Source organism: Panthera tigris, chromosome C1 (genome assembly GCF_018350195.1).
Source record: "Panthera tigris isolate Pti1 chromosome C1, P.tigris_Pti1_mat1.1, whole genome shotgun sequence".
NCBI classification, from domain to species: domain Eukaryota; kingdom Metazoa; phylum Chordata; class Mammalia; order Carnivora; family Felidae; genus Panthera; species Panthera tigris.
Window position 1 is genome coordinate 100,046,138 of NC_056667.1, and position 12,036 is coordinate 100,058,173.

A 12,036-nucleotide genomic window follows, 5' to 3' on the forward strand; every position below is an offset into this window, starting at 1 on the left:
CTATCTTACGATATACCCAAATCACTGTCACAACTGGATAGAAGACCTAGATATATTAGTAAAGAATTAGGCAACATGCCTAATTTTTTCAGATGTTAAAAAGAATATCCACACAGAGGTAATGATGTGGCGAGGTAGTGCTGGGCAAACAATGATCTGACTCTATAAAGACAATCCATGGGACCTTAGTGTTGTTACTGATGGAAGAATTGAAAGCTTTCAAAAAGAGATTGATAACTAAAGACCTACTTCCTCAGAGATTAAAAAAAAAAAAAAATCACTCGATCAACCCGATCAACCCACATAATGAACAGAAACCAGACCTGTTGTGTGTAAATAAAGCCTTATTTAGACAAAATAAGAGAAATAAACAAACTGAGAAAAACCACAGCCTGAAATCTTAAAACATTCAGCACGTAGCAGAGTAACACTCAGTTATGTTATGAACTCGTAGACAAGGAGTGATCAAATCTCAAACCTTTTGGTCTCAGGACCCTTTGATGTTTATGTCAGTTATCTCTACCAACATTTACCACGTTAGAAATAAAAACGGAAATGTTAAAAGTGATTATTTGTAAATCTAAAAACAACGAAAACCTTTACGTGAACATTAAGCGACTTTACACGACAAAAACTATGTTTTGGGAGAAGGGTTAATACTCCTCGTTTTGGCAAATCTCTTTAGGTTCTGCTGGATTCTCACATCTGCTTCTGCATTTAATCTACTGCAATGTCACACAGTAAGTAGCCTCTGGGAAACTCCACTGAACGGTGGGAGGAGGAGGAGGACAAGGGCAAACAGTCTGAGTAGCATCACAAAACTGGTTTTGGTCTCTTGGGCTCCCTGAAAGGGTCTCTGGTTCCTTGCCCACCCTTCTGGGCCTCTGTTATTACTCCCAAGTATCCTGCAGCATAGCTATGAGACTCAACCTTGTTTGTAATCATCACAGACGCTGGGCACTTAAATGGAAATCTGACAACGTTTTGATTCAGACGTAGCTTATCACTCAAGAGCACAGTGTGACAGAGGCACCTCTCCCGTTTCTCAGTGCAGGCTTTGGGAGCCACAGGCTGTGTTTTGTTGACTACACGGTCACAGCCTGACCGCTGCTCAGAACACACCCCGACACCTGAAGACCATGTGGCTCACTCATGAATTTTAAAACAGAGGGACTACCTTAATTATCTCTGGCTACTTCAACGTCTAGAATGTTATCTTGTACAGTGTAAATATTCAACATTTTCTGAACTGAATGGAAACTATCAACTGTGTAACAAATGTGAATCTCAAGATCAAGGCCCTCTACCAACAAGGACAGTGCTTTCCATGCTGTATTCATATTCCTTCTGAGAAGCTCTCCCTTTGCCGAGGACTCCTTTCCAGAAAGGAGTGAAGAGGTTTTAATGCTGACTTGAACTAGTCACTGAACTAATCATTAAGTGAAACAAATCTCATTAAAGAGAGAAAGAGACACATGCAGACAAGTATCCAGTCCAAACACAAACTTCAAAATTTCCAGATTATCTATACTACTCATGGTGAAATGAAAAAGGTATGAGGGGTGCACGTGTGTGTAGAAGAGAAAGACAGAGAACAGGTTGACTGATTTGAGAAAAGTGGCTGCAATGCAGTTCTTTGAATATGAATACAAAAAATCTCTAGTCCTTTGCCAACGTGTCTGAAGTTGGTTTGCGTAAGTGGGCTGAAGAAGGTGGCGGAGAAGGGAGATGTGCCGTACTCGCCACTCGGAAGGCTCTTTCTCAGTGAGCTGTGACTCTGGGCGAGCCAGTCTTGGGGATCATTTACCCTCTAGAAAGGGGTCAGACTACATCAGTGATTTAGGACGCGGAAGAATCACTTATGAAACTTTAGAAACTTTCCACAGAGGTTCCGATGCAGGAAGTTTGGTGTGGGGCATACACATTTTTAGCAAGCAGCCCGGGTGATGATAATGCTTACAGACCATGTGTTCCACTTTGGAAAACTGTATCAGACGATTACCAACATTCCTTTTGACTACGGGTATTCATTCACGAGAAACCACAAACCAGTGGTTCTTGAAGTGTGGTCCACAGTCTTGACGCTTTTCAGGGGGTTTCCAAAGTCAAAACCATTCTCATCATACTGAAACATCATTTGCCTCTTTCACTGTGTTCACATTTGCACCCATGGCGGAAAAACAACTGTTAAGTCAAACTACTGGTGCCTTATGATGAACCATGGCGGAGGCCCCAGATTGTACTAGCAGTCACTACGCTCTTCCATTGCCAAAATTCCCAGAGAACCAAAAAAAAAAAAAAAAAAAAAAAGAAAAAGAAAAAAGCCAGTTTTATTTAAGAATGTCTTTGATGAGGAAGTAAAAATTATTATTTTATTAAATCAACCCTTGGGAACACATCTTTTTAATTTTAATGTAGCACAGAATGGGAAGAACACTTCTACATACCGAAGTATGAGGTTGTCTTGAAGAAAAGCACTGTGTGACTTAGAAGCTGAACTAGTTGCTTTTTTTTCATGGAACACTGTTTTTCTTCAAATAATGACTGGCAGACAAACTGTGGTTATTCAACATGAGTATTTGGCAGATGTTTTCTCAAAAATGAATAAAGTGACCCTGTCGTTTCCAGAAAAACAACCAACGGTATTTCTTGCCAATGATAAAACTTGAGATTTAAAATGCACATATAATTTTGGAAAATTCGTCTCTCACCAGAAGCTTAGAGCTCCTAATACTTAAAGACTTTTCTGATGAGGTCAGTGGCAATATTAACAAATATAATTTCTTCATATTGGGTACTGAAATCTGTCAATATTTAGAAGATCCGAATAATTCAGTGAATTGTGTTTTCCAACAGAAAATGTGATACATTCATGCTATAAATTCCTATTATAAAACCAATTCAAAGAGGACAGAACAAAACATTTTAATATATCAGAATATAAAAATTCATGGATATGCTTTGAGATTCCCTATTACCACTAAACTGTAAGAAACTACCATTTATCGAGTTATGTTGTAATAGCAGAAAATACCATAAATTATTTGAAAAGGCTATTAACATACGCCTCTCCTTCCCAATTATGTATCTGAGTGGGGCTGGATTTTCTTCATACACTTCACCCAAAACAATTTATTGCAACAGTCTGAATGCTGATATGAGAATCCAGCTGTCTTCTATTAAGCCAAACATTAAAACATTTGCAAAAATGTAAAACAGTGCCATTTCTTCTATTTTTTTTAGTTATTTTTCATAAAAACACAACGGATTATTTTGAAATAAATTAATGATTTCTCATATGATAAATACTGGTAGACACAAACCACGTAAACAAAAGCTCTCTGGGGTCCTTAACAATTTTTAAGAGTGCAAAGGGGACCTAAGACAAAACAGTTTAAACACTGCCTTCAACCAAAAAAAGGTACCCAGATCTAGTAGTGCATGAATCACCATGTGAAAAAGTTCAAAATATATACAGATGCCAAAGTCCCAGTCATGTGAGGGACAACCCCATCACTGTATTTAAAGAAAAATGTTTGCCAGTTGATTCTTACACATGCAAATTTAGAAACCACTGAAACTATCATTTGCTGGCCGCTGCTTGTGGAAAAGCTGTTCATTGGTGCCCCCTAGTGGCAAATTTGCTTTGTTTCTAAAAATAAAATCAGAATAAAATGAAGACCAGAAAATCACCAGATACAAAGTTCTAATTCTGTAAGGGACTCCAGAGGTCATCCAGTCCACTCCCACTTACAGATGGAGACTGACAACAACCACACATCACTACAAGATACCATGATAGAGGCTATATTTTGCTTAAGTACAGGTGTGAAAAAGCATACAGGAGAGGCCATCTATTCCAGACTTCCCTTCCACCTATTCTGGCTTATCTCCAGGGAGATAAATTTCCAGAGGCAATAACTTTTAAGCTGAAACCTGGAGAATGGGCAGGAATTGAAGGATGAGAGTATTCTGGTCAAAAGGGATGGCAAGTACCAAAGCTAAAAGATAAAATAGACCAGGATTTGCTCAGTACTGAAGAGAACAACAGTGATAGATTTTAAGAGCTTGCTAAGTACCAGGTGCTCACAACAATCCTATGAGATGTTAACCTCTCAACCAACCCTATAAGGTAATGCTGATATGAACTATAATTTACCATTTTTCTTTCCTGTAAAAGTGCCTGAAAAGCAGCTAGTTTTCCAAAGACTGTTAATCCTTGGAAAAGCTTACCCAGAAGCACATAAGCTGCTTTTCTTTATGCTTGAAAAAGGACTTATTCAGAATTGATTTAGAAGACACCTGAAAGAAATGGAATGGCTTTTAAGGTCCCTGGGATAAATCAGGGAGAAATAAAGTGTTTTTAAATGTAACGAAACTATAGATTACACTTTAGTTATAAATACAACAAAGTTAAGTAAAATCTTTGTTAACTCTGCCTTTCCCTTCCCCTAGTTGCTACTTTTAGAACTTCACCCAGAGGCACCACAACTATAGTAGAAAGAGTGGGGGCTCAGAAATCTGATGTGCATCTGAACACTGGCTTCGCTACATTTTAACTGTCACCACTGAGAAGTTAACTTTGATTTTCTGCATCTACCAAATATAGGGACAACATCTTCCTCACTGGATTGTCATGAAAAATAGACTAGAATACATTATATGTTGATCACTTGGCAGCTGTAAGGTCCTTTCTTATTCCTCAAGTCCTTCCATGTCTATCAGTCCAAAGGGGTTCGCCTTACTTTCTCTGATGCTGCTTCTGCAGGGCTGCCTCTGATAACTGGCCCTGAAGGATCAGTCTTCTCTGCTTATCAATATCTCCTTCCATTCGAGCAAAAGCATGAGAGCCGATGAAAGAGAGATCTACTCCCAAGCCTTCAGCCTCCTCTTCTTGGTTGTCTGTAACAAAAATACTATCAATAGAGAGCGTAGGACAACACCCAACTATAAATGCTACAGACTGTGAATGCCTAAGAGGGAGGACTGTGAGGTAATCAAAAACACTGGGGTTAAGGGTATTTTTTTTTTTTTTCTTGAGAATCAAACCGAAATCAGATTTAGGCATTTAACGAACTGAAATAACGCAAGAAGCCCCCTGTCCCTGTGTGACAGAAGTTTTAGGAATACCAAGGTGACCTAGGTGTCACTTCAGGAAGGAAAGAGTAGAACCTAATGATAAGCAAAAAGAAGTAATTATACAGAATGCAGGTTGAAAGATGGACTGTCACACCACATCTGACAAAACAAATAAAAAAGAACAAATGTTTGGGATCATTTATCCAGAACTGCTTAAGGAGGGAGCACGTGGTTAGCGGACACAGAAACTGGAGTCCTTTTGTTCGATAAGCCCCAATGACAGACGGCTGGAGCGGGACTGCAGGACCCACATTCACTAGGATAACGTTTCATTCTAATTTAGCATCCTGGTTTTCTCTACTGGTCATGCCTATGTAATCATTCCGACCTGTCAGAGTTCTAGTTTTCACTACGAATTAATAAATTAACTTTCCAATTTACCCATATGATCATTTTGTTTGGCTAGATGTCAGTACTTCGGGAATGGATCATCTCTTAATGTGCTCCTCACTGCCTTCCCAGATTTATTAAAAAAAAAAAAAAAAAAAAAAAAAATGTCTTTAAAGAAAGGAAAAAAAAAATGCCTTGGACCATGGGGAGCTTCCCAAGGTGATGCCACTACTTGAAGCCCAGCCAGGTGGGCCACCTCAATGGGACTTTCTTACCTCTACTTCACTGCTCTTCAAATTGTGACAGGTCAATAGCTCAGACAGTGTGCTTTTATGAACAAATACCCACGAATGAATCAAGTAAGCTGATTTTACATCTATTTTAACAGACTGAACATTCTAATTGAAAAGATTTATGAGCACTAAGGCCTACATCTTTGAGGCAATCAAGCACTCTTTGTGAATGGCTGACACAAGGAACCCTTTGCCTAACGAGTTGGCCTAATCTGCTGCCCAGCATTACGATCTCGAATTGGGTTTGCTATTCATTACTCCTTGTCATACAAAATGTATTTACCCACTTAGGAAAAACTATATTCTTTAGTGGTGGTCCTAAGCATGAGAATTCCAAATAACTCTGGGCGTATCCTAAAGTACACAGGCAGCCCTCCAGCAAAGCTTGGTTCAGACATTTCCTGGTGGTAAACCACTTACAATTCCTCCACTGGAGTTAAGGCTGCGTACTGGTGATAAAAAGGAGATGAGCAGCCTTCTACAGATTTCTACCTTGATGCTCATTTACAAGTGTTCACAGCAGGAATCTCACAGTAATTCCTAGACTGCTGAATTTTCAGATCAAGTTCTAGCACTGAAGCATGTAAGGCACGCCTTCACAGAAGGGAGTTATGGCCTTCACCATGTCCCCGTGAAGACCAGTGCAAGCTGTCAGCACAGATTCAGAAGGGCTCTCACCCTACCGTGCTCTGCCACTGCTCCAATCTACATGAGTATATAACTTAAAGAAACCAAAAGACTGATAACAGCATTCTTGTTTCAATATTTAATATTAGGTCTGGCTTTTAGAGGACATATTGTTGAAGCTGTTGACAATTTCAGATGATTGTGTACTTCAGGAAGGTGAAAATGTTGTTATACCCAACTCTGGATCTCTACTGCCTAACAAACTTGATGTTTTGTGTGTGTGTGTGTGTGTGTGTGTGTGTGTGTGTGTGTGTGTATAAACATACATTCTTTTTTAGGTTAAAGACTACACTTGGGGGTGCGTGGGCGGCTCAGTAGGTCAAGCGCCTGAATCTTGGTTTGGGCTCAGGTCGTGACCTCACGGTTCCTGAGACTGAGGTCCACATTGGGCTCCATGCTGACAGCATGGGGCCTGCTCGGGGTTCGTTCATTCTCTCTCTCTCTCTCTCTCTCTCCCTCTCCCTCTCTCCCTCTCCACCTCTTCCCTGCTTGCATGCACACACACTCTCTCAAAATAAATAAACTTAAAAAAAAAAAAAGTAAATTTTAACAAGAATAAAACTCTAAAAACATTTAAGGTGGTCTTGATCTTAATGACACTCATAGAGAGCCCCCAAAGGCAGGCTAAACCATCTCCTTCTTGGTGGTGTTCATCAGTCCCTGACAGAAGAGGGAAATTAAGAAAGGCAGAACTCACCCTCCGGGGCACCAGGTTTTTCACTTATTCTAATCTGTCGTTCAGGTACCACAGGCTCCCCTTCTGCATTTCCAATATCTGCAGGTAGGTATGGCAACGATCGACATTCCTCCTTTAATGACCTTGGGAAGTACAGAGGTAGCAGCTTTTGGTAAGTAGCCTGTGTCAGAAAAGCAAGACATTCTGTGAAAAATAACAAAGTAACGAAGCAGCCATCAGGCGTCAGCAATGCATTGTGCTGTTCCAGTCACTGTGAAGACAGCTCCCACCAAGAATAAAGGCCTTTCCACTTCTAAGCTCGACTAGAGCCGTCTGGGACCCTCCATCAGTTCTTATGTAAAAGGTCAGGATATTGTTAGATGGTCAAGTTAAGCCTGACTCCCATCCTGGCAACTTCAGGTCACTGAACCTGGAATGCGGAAGCGCTGCCACTCCTGTCCTACGGTCATCTGCCCCTCCCTTGGAATATCATATTTTTCTTTAACGACAATTTCAGCTTTATCACCTCCCATGGGAAGTATTTCCTAACCCTGTGCAAGCTAGAGTTCTGTGTTCCTGTCCATTCCATACTTCCATTAGTGCACTTATCACGATGATCAAAAACTCTGAACTGTCTGTCCCCACCAATACACAACGGACTGCTTGAGGACAACGACCCCGACTTCTTCACTGGTGTATTCCCATCTAGTGTAATAAACTTGTACGCCAGACACTCAATGAAAGATCACTGACAGAACGAATGAATAGGTAACCAAGTGAAATAAGAGACAGCAAACAAGCAAATGTGTCTCGTTTTAGCAAATTCGAAAGTATTTATATATCATGCATATAGCTATTAACACTTTCAGCGGGTATTTCACAGGAATTAACTCATTCACCACAAAACTTCTGTGATATAACTGCTATTAGTACTCCCATTTTATCAAAGAACAGAGAGGTTAAGTAACTTGCCCAAGGACACATAACTGCAAAATAATATAAGCTGGATTGGAGAGCACACTAAAACTAAATAAAACTTAATAAGAGTTAAAGCGAAGACCTAATTTTCTAAAACGGCTCCAAATTAGACTGCAACATACTAACCCCAACTACATACAACAACAAAACATAACCCTCCAACTTAATCAATGCCAGTCACTAGGCTAGGCTGCCACCTGTTTCCAGGTGAGGCAGACATCAAAGCTTTTCCAGCACAGTAGCGGTTTTCCAGTTACGCTGCCCAGGCACCCAGTACTTGGGTTATAAGGTGATGCCTCAAGATATTTTAAGAGCTAGTACAGGGAGCAAAGCAGAACAACTCCACCTTGTGGGACTTCACTAAGTGAAAACAGTCTTAGCAATGAAAAACATGAACAAATGCTCCTTTCTGATTTATTTTTAGTTTCTAACACGGATTTTTTTCAACAAATGATACCAAACACATACACTGATACCTAGGATTTGCCTGCTAGCAATTCAGCAAATAGATAATGATGACACAAAGGCAAACACTAGTAAAAGTAAGATTTAAACAAGGCAACATAATTAGCAAGATACCTCTTCAAGTTCAGAGACAGCAAATACTACTTTTTCAATGGTCTCCCCATGAATCTCCAGGAATCTCCTTACAGTGCCTAAGGAAAAGAATAAATTATTCAACAAATAATGACTTGTGTGAAGAAAATTCAAACAAACTCTTCAAAGTTTTATTTTTGTAATACATCACTCCTCATTTCAGTAGGTCTCTGCTCAATGACACCTTATCAGTGACGCCTGCCCAGACCACTATAATTAAAAATCCTTCTCTGGGGCGCCTGGGTGACTCAGTCAGTTGAGCGTCTGACTCTTGATTTCGGCTCAGGTCATGATCCCAGGGTCATGGGATCAAGCCCCACGTTGGGCTCAACACTGGGCGTGGAGCCCGCTTAAGATTCTCTCTCTCTCTCTCTCTCTCTCTGCCCCTCTCCTCCGCTCACACGTGCTCTAAAATAAAAAAATAAAATTCCTTCTCTGATTTACTTTCCTCCAGAATAAATATTATAGACATCTTGTGGAATCTGTTTATTTTACATCTTCTCTGTCCTCCCTGCCCCATCTGCTAGAATGAAAATACCCCAACAGCAAGAGCTTTATTTTATTTACTGCTTTATTGTCAATGTCTAGAACAGTGCCCAGCCATAGAAGATGCTGACTCCAGACAATTCATCCTTATCCAGTATATTTTTATTCCCTGGGGCCTCTCACTCTCTGCCTAGAATGATCTAGCCTAAGCATCTCTGTATTCATTCAGTTACAGTATTCAATGACCTACTCAGCCTTGCATCCCTATCAAAATCTCATTAAACCAAAGGTGATTTTTTTTCTTAGTTTCTACATTATTCTGATTCTTCTCTATCAATTTCCTATCAATGAAACCTAAAGGCCTTTTTCTCAGTCCTTACCTCACTAAAGATTTCTCTAGCTTTAGTTTTAAATGCCCATGCTCTACCTTTTAAAAATGCTATTTTCCAGGGTTCTGACCTCCATATTTATTTTCTTGATATATATATTCTCTTACCTCACCAATTTGCTGGCTAGGCACCGATGTAAATACTCAGACTCTCAGATCTTTATATACTGTTTTCTGAATGCAAGAGCTCAATTGCCTACTGCCTACAGGGCTTATCTGCTTAGATCACCCAGAGACCTCAAACTGGGGAGGACTAGACTTGACCTCCATCTTTCCCCCAAATCTGTTCCTTTACCTGTATTCTTTATTCCATACCATAGCAACATCCAATCCTTCCTTCATTTTCTTTAAAAAAAATTTTTTTTAAATGTTTATTTACTTTTGAGAGAGTGAGAGAGAAACAGAGAGACAGACAGAGAGAGAGGCAGATGAAGAATCTGAAGCAGGCTCCAGGCTGTCAGCACAGAGACTGATGCAATGCTTGAACTCCAGGACAGCGAGATCATGACCTGAGCCCAAGTCGGATGCTTAACCGACTGAGCCACCCAGCACCCCATTCCTTCACCCTGCATTCAATGGGTTATCATGTCCTTTAAATTCTACTGCTGACAGAAAGTTTCAAACATCCACTCCTTTCTTCCAGCTGCTCTTAGGATCTTAATGCTTACGAGCCTTTGGCAGTAAGCTCTTAATTGTGTGCTTATTTTTCTCTTTTCCAGGTCTACATATTCAGCACTGCCCGAGTTATCTTCCTTACCCTGTCACCCTCCTTACTCAATAATCCTGGGGCTCTGCACTGCTTATAGGTTAGGATCCAAGTCCCAGCATGGTTCTTCACACTTGGATCTCAACTGGCCACTCCCTCACCCCCTGGCTTTAGTCCTGTTTCCCATCATTCCTCCCACACACCTTATGTTTTGGGAAAATTGGCTTCTTTGCTGTACTCAGAACGCTTCACTTAACTTTTACGCGACCCTGCCTCTGCCTCCATGGCTACATTTGACTAGATATCCTTCATTCACCATGGCCTTCTCTTAGTGAACTCCTACCCATTTGTCAAGACCCTGTCCAAAGCCACCTGGTTTGTACAGAACTCCATCCTTTCTTGTGCTCCTCTTACAACCTGAATAACCCTCCATTTGTGAACTTCTCCTAGCATTTTATGGCTGGATGGTGAGCTTTCTGAAGGCCAAGTATATCTTACATTAATATTACGAGAAGCTAGCACATCTTAAAGATGTGGCAAGCAATCATTCAAAAGTAGCCAGCACCTGAATTAACATTTTATAGCTCTGGTTATCTACATATTGCCTGCCTTGTTTGCTACTGTATCTTGAGAACATAACAGCAGACCCATTTGCTGAAGGACTATTCATTATTCTCCCTCTATAAGGTGATAAATTTATTTTTCATTTCTCTTTCTATTCTGCCTTAACAATTTTTTTAAAATGAACTTTCAGAAAGGGATTTTCTTCTCTTTGACTCCAAGTTTTAATTAATGTTCACACATAGTGGTTTCCCAGCATACAACTGTAGGATTTCCACTAGAAGACAAAATGCAATGCCAGATAGTAACTAAAACTGAATTCCCTCAGCAGAATTCATTAAGAAAAGTAATTTTGCAAAAAAGGATTAAAAAAAAAAAAAAAGAAGAGTGATGTCATGGCTACAAGGATTTAGTACCAACAGCCAATTCAAACCGTTTCCTTCCAAGTTTCATCTCTGCACTATTCTTTGCAGCCAACCAGGACGTCATGCACCTCACTTTTAGTGAAAACCCTTTAACTGGTGAGAATGACATCTGGGGCATTAAAATTCCCAAAAGGGAAACACAGTAAGAACAAACAGCGTCATCTTTTTTTTTCTCACCACTGTATCCTCTCCTGTATAGCACAGGGCCTAGCACGCAGTCGCTCAAAGTTTTGTTGAATGAATAAATAACCTGATGAATTGATTTTAATGCAGATGTTTCTTTGGGCTTCTAATGCAGAAGAACTGAACTGCACGTGAACCCAGGGAAAAACGATAAATAGTCTTGATACATCTATCAAGAGGACATTTACCTAGGTTTCAAATGAAATAAAGTTTCGTAATATTTTAAAGAGTTTGGTACTAAAGACTTAGAGTTACATTATTAGATTTGTTCTTGGTCTGTACATGCTGTGAAAGTCCATCTGTATTTTTTTTAATAAAATGCTACAGTTTTGCTATTAGATTTAAGGTACAGTAAGTCTAACAGGCCTTGTAAAAGTTGACTTGCCCATCTTTAAGTTTTCCATTTCCTTTGTGCTAAATAAGTAAATTCTTAGAAACTGCCTCATCGAAGTCCCTTAAACCAACTATTGACCTTCATCTGCTCTTACTACAATTCCTGCTCAAAGTTGACACCTCTAGAGTACTGTACCAAGTGATTTATCAAGCAGTTTTTCTGGGGCCACAGAGCCAGTGAGACTGGTAGAACT

The 12,036-nt window shown here is 40.0% G+C and overlaps 1 protein-coding gene across 2 annotated transcripts in view; it reads right to left on the bottom strand.

The window, feature by feature from the left end:
- GDAP2 (ganglioside induced differentiation associated protein 2) overlaps positions 1–12,036 on the bottom strand; it is a 61,058-nt gene that overhangs the window by 27,501 nt on the left and 21,521 nt on the right. For both annotated transcript variants that reach the window (XM_042993864.1, XM_007075677.3), the window contains exons 6-8: positions 8,683–8,759; positions 7,147–7,306; positions 4,746–4,902 (exon numbers count right to left, since the gene is read on the bottom strand). In XM_042993864.1, coding sequence (XP_042849798.1) covers positions 4,746–4,902; positions 7,147–7,306; positions 8,683–8,759 — 394 coding nt within the window. The remainder of the gene's footprint in view (positions 1–4,745; positions 4,903–7,146; positions 7,307–8,682; positions 8,760–12,036) is intronic.